General features: G+C 37.9%; 1 protein-coding gene across 4 annotated transcripts in view; it reads left to right on the top strand.

Annotated features, from left to right (window-relative positions):
- The window catches only part of KATNAL1 (katanin catalytic subunit A1 like 1), a 116,833-nt gene that overhangs the window by 19,527 nt on the left and 69,603 nt on the right, over positions 1 to 27,703 (top strand). For all 4 annotated transcript variants that reach the window (XM_066369287.1, XM_066369286.1, XM_066369289.1 and 1 more), the window contains 2 exons: positions 1,765 to 1,925; positions 26,131 to 26,299. In XM_066369287.1, coding sequence (XP_066225384.1) covers positions 1,765 to 1,925; positions 26,131 to 26,299 — 330 coding nt within the window. The remainder of the gene's footprint in view (positions 1 to 1,764; positions 1,926 to 26,130; positions 26,300 to 27,703) is intronic.

Genomic DNA, 27,703 nt, shown 5'->3' with positions numbered 1-27,703 from the left:
CATTAGGTTCTGAAATTTCATTTTTCCAAGTATATCATATAATTGTATATGTGAGCAGTTAAATTTTATCAAGGTTTTTCTTTGGTTCTGCATCTCCTTTATATGTTCCTTTCTATATATTATTCAAGATAAAGTTTCTTACTTTAAGATACTTTCTTAAGGGAAAGTTTTTTATGTTTTGCTTTACTTTACTGTAAATGCTTTTTATCATTAAGCACACTTTACTTAATGATTAAAAAATTAGAATTGTTAAACTGAATTTATAAATGTAATTTTCAGTTTTTTTTCTATTTGCCTCTGAAAATTAGTTTGGGCTATGAGTTTCAAAATAGAAGAATTTCCACATAATAGGTGCTCAATGAGGGTTTTGGTTTTTTTAAAGTGAGAGTAGGGGTGACAGTGAGGCAGACTCTCGCATGTACCTGACCAGGATCCACCTGGCAACCCCTGTCTGGGGCCAATGCTGGAATCAATTCAGCTATTTTTAGCACATGAAGACCAATTGAGCTACTCTTAGTGCCTAAGGCTAATGCTTGGACCAACTTAGCTATTCTCAGTTCCGGGGGGCTGACACTCAAACTAACTGAGTCACTGGCTGTGAGAAAGGAGGAGTGAGAGAAGAGAGAGAGGGAGGGGAAGAGAAGCATATGGTTGCTTCTTATGTGTGCCCTGACCAGGGATTGAACCTGGATGTCTGCATGCTGGGCTAGTTCTCTATCCACTGAGCCAATGGCCAGGGCCTCAATAAAGTTTTTTAAATGTAGGAAAAATCTTGCCTTTATGCTTAAAATAAACTTTACTCAGGTCTTAAAATAATTTAACAAGGCCAAAAGAATTATGATTTTAGGTAAAGGAGAATTTAAATAAAAATTAGAATTGGATATTGAAAGTATTTTGTCACATCAGGTTTTCAGATGCTGTGACAGGCAGCCATGTCATACTTAATGGTGTTGGGTACTGGAAACACTGGTCAAAATTTTGGCTGATTTTTTTATTTTTTATTTTTAAATTTTTCTTAAGTAAGAAGTGGAGAGGCAAAGAGATAGACACCTGTATGTACCTTGACCAGGATCCACCCGGCAAGCCCCCTATGGGGCGATACTCTGCCCATCTGGGACCATTGCTCCATTGCTCTGCAACCGAGCTATTTTACATCTGAGGGGAGGCCATGGAGCCATTCTTAGCGTAAAGGGCCAACTTGCTCCAACTGAGCCATGGCTGTGGGAGGAAAAGAGAGAGATAGAGGGTAGAGGGCCAGGGAGGGTAGAGAAGCAGATGGTCACTTCTCCTGTGTGCCCTGACTGGGAATCAAACCTAGCACATCCACATGCCAGGCTGATGCTCTATTGGCCAGGGCAATGATTTTTTGGAAGTTATTTCCAAGCATATTAAAAAGATTTAGCATTAATATTATATATAGCTTTCTGGGAATGATAGGCTTGTTACTGACCTAGTTGCTTGTTTTAAATTGTGTTCATGGTCATTACATTTCTTGGTAGAAATAAAGTTCCATTATGAAAGATATATAACTACTTCCCCTATGAAAAGATATTTAATTATGTCTTTTTTCAAACCAAATCCTGCCCTCCTGTCTATATTACTTAAAATAGTTCTTTGTTTTTAAATATGTTTTAATGTTTCATTTTGTATATTTTGAAAATAATAAGAAAACTTGCATTCTATAGCAATTTATTATTTGCAATTTAAACTTTAAACAGTTTCTGGCATAAAGGCTATATATATACATATATATATTTTTTAAAGGTTCGGCAGGAATTATTGGAAGAATATGAACAAGTTAAAAGTATTGTCAACACTTTGGAAAGTTTTAAAATTGACAGGCCCCCAGATTTCCCTGTGTCCTGTCAAGATGAACCATTTAGAGACCCTGCTGTTTGGCCGCCCCCTGTTCCTGCAGAACACAGGTAAACAGGACTTCATGTTCTTTAGGTGCTTCTGTAGCTGATCAACAGCCAGAGTGAAGGGAGTAAAGCTTTATTTGAACAAGATGAAACAGTTTTTCTGGGGGGCATGTAAATATAATATCTGTGTATAATTTTCTCACCTGTAGGTTTACAGAGTTTGTATGTGTTAAAGAACAGATGCCAAACACTTGTCATACATCTTGCTTTTAAAATGTTTTACTTCTGTACTTATAACAATAGAAATCTACTAGTCCTAAAATTTATCAGTTAAGTGAGGTCTTTTAGATTTCAGAATATCAACATCAAAACATAGATGGCTTTTTTGCTTTAAGACATTTTTGCTTTTAAAGACTAACAACGTTAGATGAAATGGTAGACAAATTGGATTCATTTGGTTGGGCCTAGAGCCAATTTCCAGACTCTTAGTGCAAAAGGGATCTTACTGACTGTTTCTTGAAGGTTAAAGGTCATATTCCCTAATGTGGCATATAAAGCTCTAAGTTTATCTCCCAGATGCCCCGCCTGTGCATGGGTGCATCATCTACATCAGGGGTCCCCAAACTACGGCCCGTGGGCCGCATGCGGCCCCCTCACGCCATTTATCCGGCCCCCACCGCACTTCCGGAAGGGGCACCTCTTTCATTGGTGGTCAGTGAGAGGAGCACATTGACCATCTCATTAGCCAAAAGCAGGCCCATAGTTCCCATTGAAATACTGGTCAGTTTGTTGATTTAAATTTACTTGTTCTTTATTTTAAATATTGTATTTGTTCCCGTTTTGTTTTTTTACTTTAAAATAAGATATGTGCAGTGTGCATAGGGATTTGTTCATAGTTTTTTTATAGTTCAGCCCTCCAACGGTCTGAGGGACAGTGAACTGGCCCCCTGTGTAAAAAGATTGGGGACCTCTGATCTACATAAACCTCTCTCTTCTTATTCTTTCCTGCCATCTTGTCCTTGCAACCTGTTCTTTCTTCAAGGAATACCCATAGTCCCCATCTAAGCAGTTCACATTTATCAAGTCTCAGCTCAGCTGTGTTTCCTTTCTGCAGCCTTTTAAGTTTGCCTAGACAAGATGGTTTGTTCATACCAGTTAGGTTGCATTTTTTGTCTTTCCACAAGATAAGTTTTGCAAGAGCAGGACTGTGGTTTTACTTATTTGGAGCAAAAATAACAAACTTTTATTGCTAACACAGGATTTGGCACATAAGTATTCATCAACAATGATTCCACAGTGAGGAAAGTAAGGCCTGAGAAACCCTGACCTGTAAGTTAGGCTCGATCAGCATCTGAGTTTAGGTGTCTGGCTTTCATTCCCTAGATTGTGAAGTGGTGTTGTGGCCAGATGTTATAGCACAGAAAATAAGTTTCCCATTGGTCAGTAGCTGTGATCCTGTGTATAACTTGTGGATCTCTTAACGTTTCTCTAAAAGTCTTTAAAGAATTGTGAAAAACGGTTACCAGATTTCCCCATTTTTAAGATGCACCTTTTTTTAGAAAAATTTGGGGTCTAAAAACTGGGTGTGTCTTATACAGTGGTTGCAGATTTTTTTTTTTACTTGCATTTCTCGCTTTTTCGTGCTTGTTTTTGTGCTCATTGTTGAAGAGAGTGATTCGTCATTAGACACAGATGAGGACAAGCTAATGGATGGGAGTTTTGACAGTGATGAGGAGTTGTATGAATTTTATGATAAATACATCTTGAGTTCAATAACTCTATGTAATACTTTTTTTTTTTCAAATTTCAGGCCCAAAACTAAGGTACGTCTTATACATGAGAGTATCTTATACATGGGGAAGTATGGGTAATTTATTCCTTCATGTTTTTCCTACACCCCTGTGTTACAGATAATTTTATGATTTCCATTATAAAAATACAAGAAGATGATCTTTTTCTAAGGTCTACAACAATAAGGTTCTTTCCTCATGTGTAACCACCTTCAGGTGTTTTGGATTCAGGTGACTGTTACTCCTCAAAAGGCAGTTTTTCAAGAATCATAGGATTGTTATCATGCAAATCCCAACATAAATACTGAAAAAAGAAATAATGTCATTTTGATCTATCATAATGTGAAAATTTTGTGTATATATGTATAATAAAATACTTTTTTTCCTGAAAGTAATTAATTTAGAAATATACTTTGAAACTAAAAGATAACAGTAAGTGACATAAACATTGTTTAATTTAAGGTATAGAATGTGTTGATTTCATACATTTATATATTGCAATATGATTACTACCGTAGCATTAGTAGACACCTCTGTTACATCACAGAATTATCATTTCTTTTTTGTGGTGGGAACAATTAAGATCTAGTCTCTTAGCAACTTTGAAGTTTATAATGCTGTATTGTTGACCTTAATCACTAAGTTGTGCATTAGGTCTCCGGGATTTATTTATCTATTGGTTGCAAGTTTGTACTCTTAAATAACATCTTCCTAGTTCTCCCCCAGCCCCTGGTAGCCAACATTCTACTCTGTTTTTACAAGTTTGGCTTTTTTAGATTGCACACATAAGTGATATCATGTAGCATTTGTCTTTCTTTGACTTATTCACTTAGTATAATGCCCACAAGTTTCATCTGTGGTGTTGCAAATGGCAGGATTTTCTTTCTGCTGAATAATATTCCATTGTACATGTGTATCACATCTTCTTTTTCCATTCATCTGTTCGTGGATGCTTAGGTTGTTTCCATATTTTGGCTCTTGTAAATAATGTTGCAGTGAACATGGGGGTGCAGAGAGCTCTTCAGTATCCTGTTTTCATTTCCTTTGGATATAGACTCAGGAGTGGAATTGTTGGATTATATGGTAGTTCTATTTTTAAATTATTGAGGGACCTCCACACTATTTTCCATAATGTTGAACCATTTTGCATTCCCACTATCAGTGTAGAAGGATTTCCTTTTTATCCACATCCTTGCCAACACTTATCTCATATTCATTTTTTTAATATAAGATTTTATTCATTTTAGAGAGGAGAGAGAGAGAGAGAAAGGAGGAGGAGCAGGAAGCATCAACTGCCTTGTGTGCCTTGACCAGGCAAGCCCAGGGTTTTGAACTGGCAACCTCAGCGTTCCAGGTTGACACTTGATCCACTGTGCCACCACAGGTCAGGCGTCATATTCTGGATTATAGCCATTCTGACAGGTGTGAGATAGTATCTCATTGGGGTTTTCATTTGCATTTCCCTGGTGATTAGTGATGTTTAGCATCTTTTCACATAACTCTTGGTCATTTAGATGTCTTCTTTGGAAAAAATGTGTTTTTAGTTCCTCTTCTTGTTTTTAAATCAGATTTTCTTTTTCTTTTTCTTTTTTACTGAGTTATATGAATTTTTTATATATTTAGGAGATGAACCCCTTATTTGTTATATAATTTATAAATATTTTCTCCCATTTGGTAGGTTGTCTTTTCATTTTTAGGATTCTTTTTCTGTGATTAAGCTTTTTCAGTTTGTTGTAGTCCCATTTGTTGATTTTCACTTTTGTTGTTTTTGCTTTGGTGTCATAGACAAAAATCATTGCCAAGATTAATGTCAAGGAACTTTTTTACTATGTTTTCTTTTAGGAGTTCTACAGTATCAGGTCTTATGTTTAAAGTCTTTTAAATCCATTTTGAGTTTATTTTTGTGAGTAGTTTAAGGGGTCCAATTTTATTTTTCTGCTAGTAGTTATTCAGTTTTCTCAACACCATTTGTTGAGACTACTCTTTCCCCCACTGAGTATTCTTTGCTGTTGTCAAATATTAATTAACAGGGTTTATTTCTGGGCTATTTTGTTCCAGTGGTCTATGTATCTGTCTACTTTTATGTCAGTACTATACTATTTTAATTACTATAGCTTTATAATATATATATTTTTTAAAATTTTGTTTATTGATTTTAGAGAGGAAGGGACGGGGGGCCAAAAGAGAGAGATATATTTGTTGTTCCACTTATTGTTGTATTCATTAATTGATTCTTATATGTGCCCTGATCAGGGATTGAACCTGCAACTTTGGCATATCAGTATGAAGCTCTTACCAGCTGAGCTACCCACCTACGGCTGTGGTGTAGTTAGACATCAAGAATATGATGTGATACCTCTGGCAGTTCTTTTTTTCATGATTGCTTTGATAATTTAGGGTCTTTTGCAGTTTCCTACAAATTTTAGGATTTTTTTTTCTATTTCTGTGAAAAATGCCTTTGGAGTTTTGATAGGGATTGTGCTGATTCTGTAAATGGCTTTGGGTAGAATGGGCATTTTAATGATATTAATCTTTGATCCATGAACACAGGTTATATTTCCATTTGTTTGTGTTTTCTTTAATTTCTTTCATTAAAGTTTTATAGTTTTCATTGTACATATCTTTCACTTCCTAACTACTTTATTGTTTTGATGCTTTTGTGAATGGGATAATATTCTTTATTTTTTTCAGATATCTTGTTGTTAGTATATAGGAACCCACTGATTTCTGTATGTTGATTTTATATCCTGCAATTTTAGTGAATTTATTAATTAGTTCCATCAGTTTTTTGGTTGAGTCTTTGAATTTTAAGATCATATCACCAGCAAATAATGCCAGTTTTTACTTCTTCCTTTGAAATTTGAATGCCTTTTAGGTTTTTGTCTTGCCTAGTAGCTCTGGCTAGGACTTCAAGTACAATGTTGAATAAAAGTGGTGACAGTAGGCATCCTTGTGCTTTTCCTGATCTTAGAGAAGAAGCTCTTAGTTTTTTTTTTTTTTGTACTTTTCTGAAGCTGGAAACGGGGAGAGACAGTCAGACAGACTCCCGCATGCGCCCGACCGGGATCCACCCGGCACGCCCACCAGGGGCGACGCTCTGCCCACCAGGGGGCGATGCGGGGCGTCGCTCTGCCGCGACCAGAGCCACTCTAGCGCCTGGGGCAGAGGCCAAGGAGCCATCCCCAGTGCCTGGGCCATCTTTGCTCCAATGGAGCCTTGGCTGCAGGAGGGGAAGAGAGAGACAGAGAGGAAGGAGGGGGTGGGGGTGGAGAAGCAAATGGGCGCTTCTCCTATATGCCCTGGCCGGGAATCGAACCCGGGTCCCCCGCACGCCAGGCCGACACTCTACCGCTGAGCCAACCGGCCAGGGCCTAGAAGCTCTTAATTTTTCACTATTAAATATGTTAGCTGTGGGTTTGTCATATATGGCCTTTATTATATAGAGTTATGTTCTTTTTGTATCCAGTTTGTTGAGGGTATTTAATCATGAAAGAATGTTGTATTTTGTCCTCTACTTTTCCTGCATCTATTGAGATGCTCATATGATTTGTATTTTTCATCATATTAATGTGGTGGATACATTTACTGATTTGCATATGTTGAGCCACCTTGGCATGCCAGGGATAAATCTCACATGATAATGGTGTATAATCCTTTTAATATGTTGTTGAATTTGGTTTACTAATATTTTTTAAGAGTTTTGCCTCTGTGTTCATTAAGGATATTAGTATATGATTTTCTTTTATTGTACTACCCTTATCTGGCTTGGTATCAAGGTAATGCTGGCCTCAAAATGAGTTTGGAAGTGTTTCCTCTTCTTCAGTTTTTTGGAAGAGTTGGAGGATTGGTGTTAACTCTTCTTCAAACATTTGAAGAATGTAGAATTCATCAGTGTACCCATTTGGTCCTGGGAATAATTTTCAGTATAAGAAATACCTATTCTGAATTGCTAGAGCACCATGATGTATTTCAGAAAGCAGTGGCCACAGATACTAACTCTAATATTTGTGGCTCAAACTGAATAAAAAGTGTGGCTGGCATTTTCCCCTTGATGAACACATACCTGAAAACTTCTCCTCATTAGAGAAACAGTAGCCCAGGTATTTCCTTTTCTTTGTCCTCCCTTAAATTGCCTATAATACAGATCTGATTGATTTTTATACTTGTGCTTTAATCTTTACTTTTTATAAAAATGAAAGATGAATTGATCAGAATGTATTTTCTGAACCTCCATTCTCCATACTAAATTTTTAAAAAAGTGTCCCTTTATGTACCCGTTGTGTGTATTTTCTTCCTCTATGGGTTAGAAACCCTTAATAAAAACAAATCTAAGACTGTATATTGCATGGGGGAAATTTTTTTTTTTTTTTTTACAGAGAGAGAGAGTCAGAGAGAGGGATAGATAGGTACAGACAGGAATGGAGAGAGATGAGAAGCATCAATCATCAGTTTTTCATTGTGACACCTTAGTTGTTCATTGATTGCTTTTTCATACGTGCCTTGACTGCGGGCCTTCAGCAGACCGAGTAACACCTTACTCGAGTCAGTAACCTTGGGTCCAAGCTGGTGAGCTTTGCTTAAACCAGATGAGCCTGTGCTCAAGCTGGCGACCTCGGGGTCTCGAACCTGGGTCTTCCGCATCCCAGTCTGACGTTCTATCCACTGCGCCACCACCTGGTCAGGTGCACAGGTGAAATTTTTTTATTCCCACATATATCTTCAATAACAATAGAAAAATACTACCTGACCTATGGTAGCACAGTGGATAAAGCGTCGATCTGGAATACTGAGGTTGCTGGTTCAAAACCCTGGGCTTGTCCGGTCAAGGCACATATGGGAGTTGATGCTTCCTGTTCCTCCCCCTTTCTCTTTCTCTTCTCTCTAAAATGAATAAATAAAGTCTTTAAAAAAATAAAAAAGAAAGAGACCCACCAACTTCACAAAGTTCTGCTAGTGAAGAAATTTTAATACTTTGAATGATAGCATGGGATAGAGTATGAATAAAGTCTTTACATAAGCAAAGCCACAGATACTTCATCAAATAAGAATATCGTTAGTGACATAGATGTAAGGCAGATGTTAATGAGGTAAAATTTATATGGGTTTGTAGAACAGAATGTCTTCACAGGCTGGTAAAATAACTAAATATTAAGATTGTAAATTTAAGGTTAGAAGTTATGGGAAGTTAGAGATATGTAGTATTTTTCTCCTTTTACAATTTTTCTTTCTATTGGTCATGTAAAACAAAAGATAATGCAATTTTTGCTTAGAGATAGTGAATAATGGGTATAGTTATTAGACATTCTTGGTTTGATGGGAAAACACTTGACTTGAATTCATGAGATCTGAGTTTGAAATCTAGTGCTGACACTCTCTTGCTCTATGACCTTGAGCTGGTTATTTAGCCTCTCTAAATGTTAGCTTCACTATCTATAAAATTGTGATCTCTACCTTATGGAATTAATTAAGGTAATTTAATGTCTTAGTAACTGGCAATTAATGAGTAATTAGAATGAATGGTCAATTTTGAAAGAAAGTACAAGTGTTCTTTCAGATAAATAAGCAAATTAGAGAATTAAAAAATGATAGCTTTATTCATAAATATTCCTAATGGAAATTTATTTTTTCCTTGAACAGTCAACACAAATCCTTAATTTTCTGAAATATTTTGAGTAACTCTGGCAGAGAGGATTTGGTTTATTAAATGTCAAAGTCTCATGAAATTGTTGATCATTTTCAGGGAAAGGATGATAACTAATTTTTGGTCACTTATAGAATGTTTTACAAGCATTATCTTCTTGAAGCCTCCAATGATCCCATGAAGTATCTATTGTTGTATACTCATATTACTTTTACCAGTTATTATTATGAACCCCAGTTATAGCTGAGGAAAGTTGAAGCTTATAGAGTTTGTAAGTTTCCCAAAGTTATCTGAACAAGAAAGTGGGAAAATCAGGATTTGAACCCAGATCTCTTCAAGTTCAGAAGTCTTCTTTGCATCCATTCTGCTGTGTTACTTTCCTATACACAAACAGTGGTGTCTGTGGGTATGTGTTTGATATCGTCTGTATATCCTAATACATCCACTTGATTCAATTCTTAAAAGCGGTGGTATGAGAATAAAGAAGCTGAAAATGCTAATTTAAATAAATATTGATATTTAAAATATTGATAAATTTTCCTTATGGGAACATCACACTGAAATTATAGTGGGAGTCCATAGGAAGATAGAATTGACTTTACCTTGTTTCACACAAAGTATTTCTGGGATGCATCTCATGTGTTTGCCATTCAGGCACGGATGTGTCCAGCACTGATTTAGTAGCTCTGTTTGTGGCCCTGTCCTTTTGGATTTTTAACACAAAACAACTCCTTTATCACTGTTACTGCACACCAGGGCACTTGTATATTGTGGGTTCCAGCAGTGGTGTGCCATATTTTTGGAAATTACATCTTATATGTTATGTTTCTGCTGAGTTCAATCATGATCCTATTTTCAGTCACCAGCAGCTGCTTGGATAAATCAAAAAAATCTTTTAAAATGAGTAGACTCATTGCCTTAAACCTGAGGAAACTGAGTTAACAAAAGTAGGTTATGATGGGAGGTAGTGGAAATATTAGAATTACACTCCAGAGAGATAAAGCCTGCAGGTCATTCTTCGTGTCCTGAATTAAAAGGTGCCTTGTAGTAATTAAATTATGTTATAATATTTTTCATATGTTTATTAAACACATTATTTTTAATGAAACCATTTTAAAATAGTTTCTCCCATGAGACCTGAAGCCATAAAACTAAGATTTTCTCTACTAGGGCACTATTTGACATAGCATATACTCAATAAACTATTCTTTATTCAACTTAAAAACATAAATGTTAGATCTTTTAAAGTTATGTATTTTGTGAGATATGGTGGTAAGAATAGGCTACACAGGCCTGAAGTTAATTGTTTGGCTTATTCTGTATAGGTAACTAGAACTCTAATAGGCCCTCTAATGTTTTCCTCTGGAATCAGGAAAAATAGTGTAATTTGTTTTTGTGCACATAAAGATAGAAGATTGCTTTTTATCAAATTTGTATTATACAGAATTTTAGCCTAGAAGAAATTCTCACTGACTTGGTATTAAAATTATTGCTTTATATTTCTTTATGTACCCACATAGATTAAGTAACTTCTAGCATTTAAAAGTCAAATTTGCAGTGGGAAAAGATCAGTTAAGGCCAAGGTCAGGTACCAGTAAACAGGGAACTACCATCTCATCTTTTCAGTATTTCACCCATGCTATGGTTCTCTTATTTTCCTGGGATTAGGAGGTAAGAAGAGCAAGTTTTTCTGTCTGTTCCACCACTGATTGGTCCTCCAAATTAACTTTACTTTTCTGTGTAAAATGTATATTTTTAAAATTGTTTTGAAGTCTTAGGAAGAAAAACACTGTATCATTGATCTATCCAACATATATTTTATGAACATTCATCATGTGCTCGACATTATCTTTGGCCTTGTGGAAAGTACAAAGGAAGTACCTCCCCCCCTACACACACACACACACACACACACACACACACACACACACCTACCTTGGCCTCAAGAAACGAATAAGAGAAAACAATTCAGACATCTTGGGAAGCTTAAGCTGGGATGCTGGCACCTGTAATATGCCAAGTACTGTGCCAGTACTATGCTGGGCTACAGAAACAGTCACCATCCCTGCCCTTTTAAGCATACAGTCTTAGAGTAAAATGGATGTGAGAGCCATTACTGAGGTAGAATGGGCTGGATTTAGTGGATAATGAGATACAGAGAATGAGAGAAAAACTGAAGATAGATAATGACATTTCTAGACCAAGCTGTTGAATAGGAATTGGAAATGAGAACCAGAGTTTAAGAGAGATTGAGATTAATGGCAGTGATTAGGAATCATCAGCAATCAGGGAATTTTAAGAAAGAAAATTTAAGGTCATCCTTTATATGGTAGAGTAAGTTATTTGCCTAATATGATTCACAGGTTGGTATTATTCTTATTTTCTTAATATTCTGAAGTCATAGTCTCTTTTAAAATCCTGTTTGTGGAGAATGGGATGAACTCTGTTTTTAGACTCTGGGTAGACTGTAGGTAGCAGTGCTGATTAACCACTATAACTGACAATTATTGAGTTTTTGACTGTGAACCAGCTACTGTGCTAATCAGCTCTTAAATGATTCCTTCCTTCCTTCCTTCCTTCCTTCCTTCCTTCCTTCCTTCCTTCCTTCCTTCCTTCCTTCCTTCCTTCCTTCCTTCCTTCCTTCCTTCCTTCCTTCCCTCCCTCCTTCCTTCCTTCCTTCCCTCCTGACCTCCCTTTCTTTTTTTCTTTCTTTCTTACTTTCTTTTTTGTGACAGAGAGAGACAGAGAGACAGAGAGAGGGACAAATAGGGACAGACAGGAAGAGAGAGATGAGAAGATTCAATTCTTTGTTGTGGCACCTTATTTGTTCATCGATTGCTTTCTCATATGTGCCTTGACCTGGAGGGGCTACAGCAGAGCGAGTGGCCCCTTGTTCAAGCCAGTGACCTTGGGCTCAAGCCAGCAACATTGGGCTTCAAGCCAGAGACCTTTGGGCTCAAGACAGCGACCATGGTGTCAGGTCTATGATCCCACACTCAAGCTAGTGGCCCCACACTCAAGCTGGTGAGCTTGCACTCAGGCTGGATGAGCCTGTGCTCAAGCTAGCAACTTCAGAGTTTTGAACCTGGGTCCTCCCTGTCCCAGTTTTATGCTCTATCCACTGTGCCACCACCTCGTTAGGCTACATGGTTTATTTCTTAATCTTCACAACAACCCTTTAAAATAGGTACTATTATTATCATGCCTGTTTTTTAGACAACATTGAGGTTTAAAGATTTTAAGTAACTATCAAATTCTGTGTCTAGGTCAAATAAGGTAGGATTGAGAATTGAAATGGATTTAGCAACATGGAGCTCACTGGTCACTTTGATGAGTATTTTGGGTGGAATGGTGGAGAATAACAGAGTGAGTTCAGTGAATAGGATGAGAGGAATTGAAAACAATGAATATAAGATACAAAGTAAATATTCAGAAATCAGTTGCATTTTTATACACCAATAATGATCTATCAGAAAGGGAATACAAGAAAACAGTATGTGCCTGCTGTAGCACCACAGTCAAAGCACATATGAGAAAGTAATTAATGAACACCTAAGGAGCTGCAGCAAAGAATTGATGCTACTCATCTCCTTCCTGTTTGTCCCTACCTGTCCCTATCTCTCTGTAAAAAAAAAAAATGCTTCAAAAAGAATAAAATACAAAATACCTAGGAATAAATTTAACCAAGGATGTAAAAGATCTGTACTTGGAAAATTATAAGACACTGCAGAAAGAAATCAAAGAAATGGTATATACAAATGAAAGCATATACCATGTTCATGGATAGTAAGAATTAACATCATTAAAATGTTCACATTATCAAAAGCAATTTATAGATTCATATGACTCCTATCAAGATATCAGTGGTGTATTTCACAGAACTAGAACAAGTATTCCCAAAATTTCAGTGGAACCACAAAAGACCCCAAATAACCTCAGCACTTTTGAAAAGAAGAACAAAATTGGACAAATCATGCTACCTGATATCAAAGTATTCCACAAGGACATAGTAACCAAAACAGCATGGTACTGGCATGAAAACAGAGATATAGATCAATGGAACAGAATAGAGAGAGCCCAGTTATCAATCCAGGCCTGTATGGTCAATTAGTATTTGACAAAGGAGGCAATAACATACAATGGGGTAAAGATAGTTTATTCAATGAATGAGTTGAGAAAGTTGGACAGCTATATATAATAAAATGAAACTAGACCACCTTCCTACACAATACACAAGAATAAACTAAAAATGGGTTAAAGTCTTAAATACTAGACACAAACCTATACAAATCCTAGAAGAAAACATAGGTAGTAAAATATTGGACAGTTCCAATAGCAATATTTTTTCAGGTATATCTCCTTGGACAAGGGAAACAAGAGAGAAGATAAACAGATAGGACTACATCAAACTAAAAAGTTTTTGCACATCAACAAAATGAAAAGATATCCCACTGAATGGGAGAACATATTAGCTGATACATCTGATAAGGGACTAATACCCAAAGTTTATAAAGAACTTATAAAACTCAACACCAAAAAAACCACACAAACAATTAAAAAATGGGCAAAAGCCCTGAATAGACACTTTTCTAAAGAGGATGTATAGATTGCTAACTAACATATACGAAGATGCTCAATGTCACTAATCATCAGAAAGATGCATATTAAAACCACAATGAGATATCACCTCACACCTGTCAGAATGGCTATCATCAATAAATCAACAAACAACAAGTGTTGGTGAGGGAGTGGAAAAAAGGGAATCCTCATGCACTGTTGGTGGGAATGCAGATTGGTGCAGCCACTGTGGAAAGCAATATGGAGTTATCTAAAAAAAATTAAAAATGGAACTGCCTTATGACCCAGCTATCCCACTTCTGAGACGAATGGATTAAAAAGCTGTGGTAGCCTGACCAGGCAGTGGTGCAGTGGAGAGAGCGTCAAACTGGGACGTAGAGGATCCGGGTTTGAAACCCTGAGGTCGCCGGCTTGAGCGTGGGCTCATCTGGTTTGAGCTAGGCTCACCAGCTTGAACCCAAGGTCACTGGCTTGAGCAAGGGGTCACTAGCTATGCTGTAGCCCCCTGGTCAAGACACATATGAGAAAGCAATCAATGAACAACTAAGGTGCTGCAATGAAGAATTGATATTTCTCATCTCTCTCCCTTCCTGTTTGTCACACACAAAAAAATAGCTGTGGTACATATACACAATGGAATACTACGCAGCTAAAAAGAAGGAAATCTTTTCTTTTGCGATGGCATGGATGGACCTGGAGATTATTATGCAAAGTGAAATAAGCCAGGCAGAGAAAGAAAATATATATTATATAATCTTACATGTGGAATCTAATGAACAAAGTGAACTGAGGAACAGAATAGAAGCAGAGGCGGGGTCACAGGGAGCAGAGGGACAGCTGTTAGAGGGAAGAGGGATCAGGAGACGGATCAAAGAAGGTGAAAGGATTAGTGAAATTATATATACATAACATACAGATAACAGGACAGCAAATCCCAGAGGGAAGGGGGGAGGGAATTAGGAGGAGGGAGATAAAAGCGGTATAATGGAGGGCACGTGGGTGGGGGTAAGGATATTATATTGAGTGGGACACTTGAATCCATGTTAACACAGTAAATTAAAGTTAATTAAAAAAATAGATTAATAAAATTACCTTTTAAAACGTTAAAGAAAAAGGAAAGTAAACCTTTGAAGAGTATTTTCTGCACAATAGCACCCTTCAAAACACAAAACAACTTATATTGGCATGGCCTTTCGTACTTAAAAGTATTTCTGAATGTGATTGATTTGCTTGTTAGATAAAGAGAGAAGACTTAACCTAATATAGCCTTTCGTATTATTAGTGTAGTATCTTGCATTCAGAGTTCAGATATTTGTTGAAAAAGTTAATATTTTGAACAGACTGATTCCTAAATATATCATAATAAAATATTTGTTTCTAATCTTCTGATAGTGAACAACTAAAATTTCTAAAGTTCTTTTTAGAACTGGAATTTATCATTAAAGATTAAATTCTGTGAAGTCACATGATCTATGAAATTCTGTGAAGTCACTGAAGTTCCATGGGAAAGATGGGTCTTATCAGTAAAGGCTTCTGGGTTAACTGAATATCCATGTGGCTGAGGAGGGGGGGAATCTTGAACCTGTACCTCACACAGTATAGAAAAATTAATTTGAAATAGATCACTATCTAAAATGTAAAAGGTAATAAAATATATCTTCCGGAAAGTAACAGAAGAATGTCATCATAATCTTGAGGTTGCAAAGATTTATTAAAAACTGGACACTAAAGTATTAAAGATAGAAGATTGGTAAGTCTGACCTGACCAGGTGGTAGCTCAGAGGATAGAGCATTGACCTGAAACTCTGAGGACCCAAATTTGAAACACTGAGGTTTCTGATTTGAGCGTGGGCTTATCCTGTTTGAGCGCATGGTTACTGGCTTCAGCGTGGGATTATAGACATGACTCCAGGGTCTCTGGTTTGAGCTCAAAGATCACAAGCTTGAAGCCCAAGGTCACTGGTTTGAGCCTTTTAGCAAGGGGTCACTGGCTCAACTAGAGCCCCTGATCAAGGCATGGATGAGAAACAATCAATGAACAATTAAAGTGCTGCAACTATGAATTGATGCTTCTCATCTCCTTCCCTTCCTGTCTCTCCCTCTCAAAAAAAAAAAAGATTGGTAAGTCAGAATTCTAAATTTATGAACTTCTCTTTATCAGGAGACATCATAGGAGTAAGAAGGCAAGTCAATACTGGGAAAAGATACTTGCAATTTGTGTGTCTCACAAAGGACTGGTATCCAGAATATACACAGGCACCTCTCATTTTATTGTGCTTATTGCATTTTTTTATAAATTCAAGGTTTGAGGCAACCCTGTGTCGAACATATTGGTGCCATTTTTCCAGCAACATTTGCTCACTTCAGGTCTCTGTGTCACATTTCGGTAATTTTCGTAGTGCTTTAAACTTTTATTATTACTATGTTTATTATTGTGATCTGTGATCAGTGATCTTTGATGTTACTATTGTAATTGTTTTGGGGCTCCATGAACTGTGCCCATATCGACAGCAAATATAATCTATAAATGTGTGTGTTCTGAGTGGTCCACCAAGCCCCATCCTTGTACCTCTTTTGGGCCTCCCCATTCCCCGAGACACACAATATTGAAATTAGGCCAGTTAGTAACCCTACAATGGCCTGTAAGTGTTCTAGTGAAAAGAAGAGTCGCACATCTGTCACCAATAGTAGTCAGGTCCTGGCCGGTTGGTTCAGTGGTAGAGTGTCGGCCTGGCATGCAGGAGTCCCAAGTTCGATTCCCGGCCAGGGCACACAGGATAAGTGCCCATCTGCTTCTCCACCCTTCCCCCTCTCCTTCCTCTCTGTCTCTCTCTTCCCTTCCCGCAGCCAAGGCTCCATTGGAGCAAAGTTGGCCCGGACGCTGAGGATGGCTCCATGGCCTCTGCCTCAAGCACTAGAGTGGTTCTGGTTGCAACAGAGCGACGCCCTAGATGGGCAGAGCATTGCCCCCTGGTGGGCGTGCTGGGTGGATCCCGGTCGGGCACATGCGGGAGTCTGTCTAACTGCCTCCCTGTTCCAACTTCGGAAAAAGACAAAAAAAATAAAAATAAATAAAAATAAATAAAAAAAATAAACCAGTAGTAGTCAACCTGGTTCCTACCGCCCACTAGTGGGCATTCCAGCTTTCATGGTGGGTGGTATCAGAGCAACCAAAGTATAAATAAAAAGATAGATTTAACTATAGTAAGTTGTTTTATAAAGATTTATTCTGCCAAACTTAGCAAAAATCTGACATAAAGTACTTGGTAAGTAATTATTATATGCTTTAACTTGCTATAACTCTGCTTTATAAATTTTATAAAGTAAAGTTACTTCCCTACTTTATAAATCACTATTACTGTGGAACCAGTGGGTGGTTAGAAAATTTTACTACTAACAGAGATACAAAAGTGGGTGGTAGGTATAAAAAAGTTGACTACCCCTGCTTTAAACCAAAAGCCAGAAATGACTAAGCTTAGTGGCGAAGGCATGTTAAGAGTTGAGATAAACCAAAAGCTAGTCTTCTTGTGCCGAACAGCCAAGTTGTGAAGACAAAGGGAAGTTTCTTGAAGGAAAGTAAAAGTGATACTCCACTGAACACACCAATGACAAGAATATGAAACAGCCTACTGCTGATGTAAAGACTGTTTCAGGAGTGTGGATAGAAGATCAAACCAGCCACAACATTTCTTTAAGCAAGAACCTAATCCACAGCAAGGCCCTAACTCTATTCAATTCTGTGAAGTCTAGTATAGGTGAAAAAGCAGCAAAGGGAAAGTTTGAAGCTAACAGAGGTGGGTTCATGAAGTTTAAGGAAAAAAGCCATCTCAATAACAGTGCAAGGTAAAGCAGCAAGTGCTGATGTAGAAGCATCAACAAATTATCCAGAAGATCTGGCTGAGATAATTAATGAAAGTAGCTTCATCAGCAATAAATATTCAGTGTAGATGAAACATCCTCATTGCAAGAAGATGCCATCTAGGACTTCCAATAGCTAGAGAGGAGAAGTCAGTTTCTGGCTTCAGAGCTTCAAAGGACAGGCTGACTCTCCTGTTAGGAGCTAATTCAGCTGGTGACTTTAAGTTGAAGACAGTGCCCATTTACCATTCCAAAAATCCCAGAGCCTTTAAGAATCATGCTAAATCTACTCTGCCTGTGCTCTATAAATGGAACAGCAGGGCCTGAGTGACAGCACAACTGTTTACAACATAGTTTACTGAGTATTTTAAGCCCACTGTTGAGACTGCTGCTCAGAAAAATATTTCTTTCAAAATATTACTGCTTGTTGCCATGCACTTGGTCACCGAAGAACTCTGATGGAGATGTACAATGGGAATGTCGTTTTCATGCCTGCTAACACACATATATTTTGCCTCTGGATCAAGGAGTGACTTCACCTTTCAAGTCTTACTATGTATTTAAAAAATAAGTTTTGTAAAACTATAGTTGGCATAGATAGTGACTCTTCATATGGAGCTGGGCCTAGTAGTAAATTAAAAACCTTATGGAAAGGATTCACCATGCCATTAAGAATACTTTTTTTTTGAATTATTGTCTTCATTTTACAGGGAAGGAAAGTTAGGCTTAAAAAAATCAAATAGCTGTTATGTGACTTCAAAAATAGGAAGATGGTAGATTTTAAGAAACTTGATAAAAATAGCACTTTGCATTCCTTGAACCTTGAACTAAGTGGAAACTAATATAATTCTCTGTTGGTAAGATATAATAAGGTAGTTGACAGTGTCAACTGATGGTCCCTGGCACCAATTCAGTGCCAACAGGAATCCCCAGTTTGGGATGTGATAAAGAAGGAAAATTTATTTAGTGCAAACAGCTCAACTGTAATACAGCAGGGCTGTGAAAACAGCACTGCCTGGAACAGCTCAGTAGTGTTAACCCTTTCAGTAGTGAGTTTTTTGTTAACCCTTTGAGTGAGGACGTACATGAATGAATGTTCATATTACTCAAAGGTTTAAAGCCTGGCTGTGAATGTTCATGGCCGTGAGGCTGCCCAGAGGCAGGTGGCCCTGAGGCTAGGCCCCTCTTCAACTAGGCAGTCCCATTCCGTAGTCTGGTCAGCTTCACACCAGTCTACTCTGTTCCCACAGACATCTTCGGTGCTTCAGCTTCAGCTGGGGAAATGCAGTCTTCAGTCTTTGATGGGAAGTGCACTCAGAACATTTTTGATTCATGGGAAGAGGTCAAGATATCAATGTTAACAGGAGTTTGGAAGAAGTTCATTCCAACCCTCATGGATGACTTTGAGGAGTTCTGGACTTCAGTAGAGGAAATAACTGCAGATGTGAAAATAGCAAGAGAACTAGGGTTAGAAGTAGAGCCCGAAGATGGGACTGAATTGCTTCACTTCCATGTGAAAACTTTAATGGATGAGGAGTTGCTTCTTTTTTTTGTTTGTTTCGTTTTTTGTTTTTTATTTTAGTGAGAGGAGGGGAGGCAGAAACAGATTCCTGCATGCACTCCAACTGGGGTTCACTTGGCAAGCCCACTAAGGGACACTGCTCTGCCAATCTGGGGCCCTAGCTCCATTGCAGCTGGAGCCTTTTTTTTTTTTTTTTTAAGCATCTGAGGTGGAGGCCATGGAGCCATCCTCAGCGCCTGGGGCCAACTCACTCCAATTGAGCCATGGCTGCAGGAGGAGAGGAGAAGAGAGAGATGGAAACAGATAGAAGTGAGAGGGGGAGGAGTAGAGAAGCAGATGGGCACTTCTCCTGTGTGCCCTGACCAAGAATCGAACGTGGAACATCCACAGGCTGGGCCAACGCTCTACCACTGAGCCAACTGGCCAGGGCAGAAGTTGCTTCTTAAGGATGAGCAAAGAGAATAGTTTCTTGAGATGGAAACTATTCCTGGTGAAGATGTTGGAATTTCACAAAGGAATTAGATTATTGCATCAGCTTAGTTGAAGCAGCAGCAGGGTCTTAAGGGATTTACTGTGGGTAAAATGCCATCAAACAGCGTCTAATGCTACAGAGAGATTGTTCATGAAAGGAAGAGAACTTCAAAGTAGCAGACTTCATTGTTGTCTTATTTTAAGAAATTTTCACACCCACCCTGACTTTCAGCAACCATCACCCTGATCAGTCAGCAGCCATCAGTATCAAGGGAAGAGCTTCCACCAGCAAAAAGGTTATGACTCACTGAAGGCTCACATAATGGTTGGCACTTTTTAACAATAAAGTGTTTCTAAATTAAGATATGTTATATACATTGTTTGGACGTAATGCCATTGCACACTTAATAGACTATAGTACAGTCTAAACATAACTTTTATGTGCACTAGTAAACCAAAAAATTCTTGTGACTTGCTTTATTATGATACTCACTTTATTGTAGTGGTCTAGAATCAAACCTGAAATATCTTTGAGGTATGCTTGTAAGGAACAAGAATCAATAAATCAATAAAAAAACAAATCAGACAATCTGATTGAAAAAGAAATATACTAAGGACTGGAATAGATCCTCCACAAAAGAAGATATTCAGATGGCCAGTAAGCATATTGTTGGAGGATGTTCAACATCTATAGCAATTCAGGAAAGGCAAAGCAACACCACAATAAGATGCCATTACCTTCCCACCAAAATGGCTAGGATGGAACAGGTGGAACTCAGACATTGTTGATGGCAGTGTAAAATGTCTTCAGCACTTTGGAAAATGAAAGCTAATTTTCCATATACTCTGTGATCTAGCAATTCCAGTCCTGTGTACATACCACAAAGAAATGAATGTTTTATGTTTATCATTAACATAATCCTCATATTCATAGAAGCTTTAAAAATGATGTCAAAGAGAAAACAATTAAAGTGTCCTTCAACAGCAGACTAGATAATTTGTAGTATATATTTATGCAATAGAATACCACACAGCAATGAGAGAAGATAACCTAGTGCTATCTACAGGGACATGGATGAATTTCACAGGTTAATGTTTAAAGAAAGAAACCAGACACAGAGTATATACTATAGAATTACACTTAAATGAAACTAGTTTAGGCAAACCTAATCTGTGATACTAAGGTCAGGATAGTGATTATCTTTAAGGGCTTATAATTGACTAAGAGTGTTATGAAAAGCCTTCTGGGATATTGGGAAGTGTCCCATTTTGATCTACTCATGGTTATATGGTATGAAAATTTATTGAGTAGTATACTTAATATATATGCATTTTACTATATATATTTTAATGAAAAATAAATTTAAAAATTCTATGAAGTATTATCTTGATGGTAATTGATGGCCCTCAGGTCTTAGGGTTCTAAATCTAATGCTGGCTCCAGGTCTCCGTGCTCTTTTTCTGTGAAGGTAGGCTAGTGTTTGCAACACTTTTATGTCAATATAACATCCAGCATAGTTGTACTAATTCAGTAAACCGTAAATATTTACTGATTTAAAAAAATAACATTTATATATGTATTTGGTGAGAGTGGATGCTAAAAATCTTAGTCATTAATGTCTAATTTCAAATCATAGGTTCTTATAATTTCTATTTAAGCTTTGTTTTTTGCCTCTGATTTCTTACTTAATATTATTTCTTAGACTCAGAAATCTGATAAATTGACTTAATTGCCTCTAGTAAAAATATCAGTATGAATTATTTGGAACTTATTTTTTTATATCTTTTTATTAGCTATGGAGAGAGATGTTTTCCTGTTTATTTAATCCTAAAGTTGTTTAGATTAATGTACAGTAATAGCAAAGTAAGATTATTTTTCTTTATTTTCCAGAAGTTAACTTTAAGTAATCTTGGCTTATGTTCTTAGGCATATAGAGGACCTGTTTGAAATAAGTTATTCTTATACCAGAATTCTAAAGTATATAAACAGATAGGTAACATAAAAGAATTTAGAGTAATCATTAAGCAGAAAGTTAGAATAAATAGAAAAGCTCAATAGATGAAGATTTTAGGAAGGAGTTTATATAGAAAATAGAGAATATTCTGATATATCTTAGACCCTATTCCTCCCTCCCTGTTTCTCTCTCCCTCCCTTCTTCCCTCCCTCCCTCCTTTCCTCCTCCTCTCCCTCTTTTCCTCCTTCCCTCCTTCTCTCCCTCCCTTTCTCCATCCCCCCTCTCCCTCCTTTCCTCCCTCCCTCCAGACAAGAAGGGAGAGAGATGAGAAGCATTAACTTGTACTTGTGGCACTTTAGTTGTTCAATGATTGCTTTCAATGAATGGGGGGGGGGGTGCTCCAGCTAAGCCAGTGACCCCTTGCTTAAGCTAGTGGCCATGGGATCATGTTTAGGATCCCAAGCTCAAGCCGACAACTCTGTGCTCAAGACACTGACCCTGCACTCAAGCTGGATGAGCTGTGCTCAAGCCAGTGACTTTGGGGTTTCTAATCTGGGTCTTCAGTGTCCTAGGTTGACACTTTATCCACTGTGCCACCACTGGTCAGGCATTTTATATTCTATTTATTAACATGGCATAGAATGTAGACATCCTTACAGAAGTCCTTTTTACTTTGACTTCAGGAATTATGGTGGAGTGGTGCTGATACTGGCAGTTCTATTTCTGTAACCCAGTCTTCTCTGGAGAATTGCCAGGCAGTAGATTCAACTGAGGCAGGGTACTCTGCACCTTTATCTCTAGAACATGTATGTTTCTAGAACATGCCAGAAACTTTGTATCAACCCTATAATTTCATTTTTAGGTGCTCAGATTTTTCATTAGTGTTGCAGTATTATTATATTAACTACTGAGTAGATAATAGGAGCAATTAAAATTTATGAAAGGCGTAAGGAATCACAATACAGTAGCATCTGTATACTCACCACAGAGTTTAAGATAAAGGACTCCTGATACTTCTGACGTCCCCCTATGGGCTCCTCTGCATCCAATTCCTTCCCCACCCCTCACCATTCATAGTTGGATACTGTCCTGAGTTTGGAGTTTATCATTCTCTCACCTTTCTTTATGCTCTAATATGTCTATTTGTATCTACAAACAGTGTCCTGTTTTACTTGGAATTATAGTACGTATTCTTTGAACCTGTGTTTTCACTCAATATGATGGTCCTGAGATTCATGCTTTATCATTGTGTGTAGCTGTAATCCATATTCATGTGAATATAAGATCCCATCATGTGAACATGCAGTAATTTATGTATCCATTCTGATACTGAGCATTTGGGTTATTTCCAGGAGATAGCTATTATAAGCAATGCTGATAAGAACATTTACCTATAATATTTAAAATTTCTTTAACTTTGGTTATTTTTTTATATAGAGGAAGGAGGGGAGAGAGAGAGAAGGAGGGGAGAGAGGGTTGAGGGAGGGAGGGAAAAAGAAAGGGAGAGAGAGAAGTGTCAACTCATTGTTCCCCATAGTTTTGCATCCATTGATTCTTCTCATACATTCCTTGACCCCCACCCTGGGACCCTGGACTCAAAATTGCAACCCTTGGATTGAGGAGCTTGCAACTCTGAATTGAGAAGCTGGTGACCTTGGTTCTTGAACCAGCAACCTTGGCAATTGGGTCGACACTCTAACCACTCTCCCACCTCCAGTCAGGCTTTAAATATTATATTGATATTTAATAGTACATCTTTGCAAGAGGAAGTATTGGTTTTTGGAGGAAATCAAGCTTATTTGCATATGATAGAATAAGGCATATTTTTTCCATTCCTATCAGGAGATGTCCTCAAGCAGGAGAGGTAAACGCAGTATAGACAAACTAGTCTTTTATCTGTAGATTTACAAGTTATTCTCTGTATTTGAAATAGTGTTGACTGGTACAGTGTCAGTCTCTGACCATTCGGACGGAGGTTGATGATGTTCTGTAACCACACTGATGTCTCTTTTTAAAAAGAGATTAGTAAAAGAAGACTTGAGATGTATGTGTCACACAGCCGGGAAGCTGTCACTGAGCCCTTAATGCGAAGCATGATGTCATGCAGTGGTGTGCTCCTGGAGGGGCAGTACAGAACAGCATCAAGGATGTCCTTTGGGAAGTTGACAGTCTGTTACAAATGTAGCATCCAGCTGCAGTGAGATGGAACTGAAGACCTGCCAGGCCCAGACTCATTTTCTGTGAGACAAGGACAGGCCACAAATGGCACATATGGCTTCTTGAACAGTTTCATTCAGACCGTGTATGAGCCCACAAGAGGACTGAGTGAGGCAGGGCAGGTCAGCAACTGCGCACCCTGGGCATGCAGCCTGTACACAAGCTTTGAAATGTGTCTTCTGACAACACAGGCTCCCTGAGCTGGTGGTGTGCACAGTGGATACCTGTTTCTCCTCCACAGCCCTGACAGAGCACACCGAGGGGAGCACAGGCTGGGGGGGGGGGGCAGCCACGCTTCAGGGTGCGCTGCTGCTAACCCCTGAGCTCGAGACTGGGTGCAGAGTGTGGCTGGCCCTGCTGCTGGTGAGCATGTGTTCAGACTGGCTGTATCCCGTGAGCAGGACCCTGAACAGTGAAAGACTGAAGGGAGGCATGGCTGCTGATTGGGCAAACCCCTGTGTTCTGTGAGGAGGAGATGGTTGTCTCCTATTGTCTTTGATTACACTCATGAACCTATTCCAGAAAGGCACTTATATATATGCTAATTTATATGAGTAATCTATCCCTCATTAAAACAAAATTCAGTCAAAAAGCAGTGGTCACAATGAAATATGGAGAATAAAGCAATGTAGCATTTTTTAGTTTTGTATTCTTTACCAGTCTCATCACATTTCCTTTCATTGGCTTACAAGACTAACAACACACTAGAACCAATAATATAATAATACCTTTAAGTTTAAAAGTGCCTTATAACTAGTTTACTGTACACCATTTTCTAGTTTTCTCCCTGTGGATTTCTTCCACATGACTGCATATTCATCTTTGTCTGCTCTGAGGACCCAGCATAGCAGAGGCCAGATGCCTTCTGATGGGTGTTCAGTACACAACTGTGACTGAACTCCAAGGGCTTGGCTGTCAGTGTGTGGGAACCTCGTAGGTATTGGTAGTTTCCACCAGGCTCTCTATCCTTGGCAGGTTCATGTAGTTGTCTAATTCCAAAAAGCTGAAGATGCTACATTAGATATGCAATATGTTGTCAGTTTTTACCCTTTTTTTTTTCTTTTTTTTTGTCTGGAGTTTGGAACCTTCTTGGCTTTTTATCTAATTTTTTGTTTTTCTGGGTTCATTGAGTTATATACACGTGCCACTTTTTCTGATACCGGGAAGAGAAAGAAGCTCCATGATGAGTTAGATAAATTAAATCATGAAGCTGAAAAGGGGCTAATAATAGATATGGTATATTGGCGAAAAAGGACTATACACATGGGATCTGAAGGGCTACACAAGTACTGGCAGATCTGTAGAAAGAGAAGGTAGGGAAACAGAGGCAGAGACAGCTTAAAGAAGAAGAGATTACACACTAGTGATAGAGCCCCTCACACCCAGAGAGACAAGTAAACACTGTGCTGAGTAATCTCAAAATTTTGCTATTTGAAGAAGATATGTTTCACATTACATGAAACAAAATATGCCACTTTGTGTGCATTTTTACATTTAAATAGTTATCAAACTTCTTTTTTTTTTTAAAGAATGAGGAGTAACTGACATTATATTAGTTTCAGGTATATAACATAATGATTCAGTATTTATATATAGTATAAAATGACCACAATAAGTGTCATTAACATCTCTTACCATTCATAGTTATCAAAAATTCTTGATTCACATTTGGGAGCCTGTATAATAAAGGATCCTGTGATTTTTGACCCCTGAGAGCATAATATTTTAAAACTTAAATTACTTTGTTTATAAGATTTAATTGTTGAGCCCTGATATTTGTAATTTATGAATGAAATGTTATAAAAAAATAAATTAGTAAACCTCAAAGAGGCATATTTTGAATTCTTGTCCTTTCAGCTTTTGTGCTGTTTCTTTTTTTTTTTTTTAAGTTACTTATTCTTGGTTTAGGACAATGATGAATAAAGTAATGGGATTTCTATTACACTATTAAGATTATTACCATAAATAGGAATAGTCTGTATTGCTCTGTTGGTGATTGATAGTTATTTTTGACAAAATAATTGCTGCTATATATGTCATTTATATGTATTTAATAATTGTATCAACCAGTATGTTTTAAATAAAAGTACTTTTAAAAACTGACATAATTGATATGGCCATGAATTGGCAAAAGGGGGAAAAGTGAATATTTTGGCTTTCTTGATTCAGTAGTTTTATTGACTGTGGTCATATTGAAATACTTTTGCTTTTGATTAATTTCAATTTTTCTTATCAGAGCTCCACCTCAGATAAGGCGCCCCAACCGAGAAGTAAAACCTCTGAGAAAAGAAATGCCAGGAGCAGGTGCCCGGGGTCTTGTCGGCCGAGCATACCCTATTTCGAAGAGCGAGAAATCATCCACAAGCAGGGACAAGGATTGTAGAGCCCGAGGGCGAGATGACAAGGCAAGACTGTCTCTTTGTGGCTCACTTGCTTGAAGTGCATGACTTTATTATTAAGCAATTATATATGCTTGGTACATACATAATTTTTGTTAGCATTTCAGAGTACCCTGGTTTTGAGATAGAAGAGGTTTATAAAAGGTCTGAATTAGAAACCTGTGTACTTCTAAGGCCATTCTTCAATGCCAGTAATCTCAGAACACACACATGTACTCATAAATATTTAGTAAAATATATCTTTTGTAGAAATACACAAAATAAAGTTTTAAAACTTAAAAATATGTATTTAGACCCTAGCCAGTTGGCTCAGCGGTAGAGCATCTGCCTGGCATGTGGAAGTCCCAGGTTCAATTCCCAGTCGGGGCACACAGGAGAGGGGACCATCTGCTTCTCCACCCTCCCTCTCCCTCTTCTCTCTCCACCCCTCCTGCAGCCATGGTTCATTCGAGAAAGTTGGCTGGGGGCACTGAGAGTGGCACCATGGTCTTGCCTCAGGCGCTAAAGTTGCTGAGCAATTGAGCAATGGCCTCAGATGGGCAGAACATCGCCCCATAAGGGGCTTGCTGGGTGGATCCTGGTGGAGCTGCATGTGGAATCTGTCTCTGTACTTCCCCACCTCTCACTTAATAATATAAGTAAGTAAATAAATAAAACAAATAAATGTATTTTAACAATTATTCTGAATTAAAATGAACAATAAATGAAAACAGTTGTAGGGGAAAGACTATAAGAAAGTGGATGTGTAAACAGGTTGGGACAAAGTAGATTTACAGTTTTCATATGGAAAATAATACAATAATTAATAATAATTTCTGTTTTGCATACTCACAACTGTAAACCTACTTTTGCCTCATTCTGTATTCACAGAATAAGGTAATAGATGTGATTTGCTATGGCTAAAAAGAAAAATCTTTGATTTAACTGTAAATATTTTTTTAATGAGAAAATTCCCCTTGGTTAGGATTCACTAGTAAATACACTACTAGGTGCAAATTCGGTATTGCCCTTAAAATGGACTTTAGAAAAAAACGGTTTGAAGATAAACCTACAGAGTAAAAAGTGAGCCAGGATGTCCTGACACATCTCTTAGACTTAATTTTAATGAAAAGACAAAAATAAATCTTTAGTGATTGTATCACCAGAGAGGACCTGAGTCCCTGGGGCTTCTTCCTTAGCTCACTCGTGAGAAAGAATTCAGGTGAGGAACTGGGTGCAGCATTCAAGCAAAACAAGCAGTGTATTAAGCAGAGCCTGTGCATGAGGCACATGCAGGCAACTCAGCTAGCCTGAGCACCCTGCCTGTTGGGGTCTTAGGAGTTACATACTCTTAGTTTCATGGATTTGTTTCCTGGTTATTGGGTCTAACATATGGGGTTCCAAGGCTTCCCTTTGGTTATTTTGAAACTA

Source organism: Saccopteryx leptura, chromosome 2 (assembly GCF_036850995.1).
Source record: "Saccopteryx leptura isolate mSacLep1 chromosome 2, mSacLep1_pri_phased_curated, whole genome shotgun sequence".
NCBI lineage: Eukaryota > Metazoa > Chordata > Mammalia > Chiroptera > Emballonuridae > Saccopteryx > Saccopteryx leptura.
Note: the sequence above shows the minus strand (reverse complement) of the source record. Positions and strands in the feature narration are given on the sequence as shown.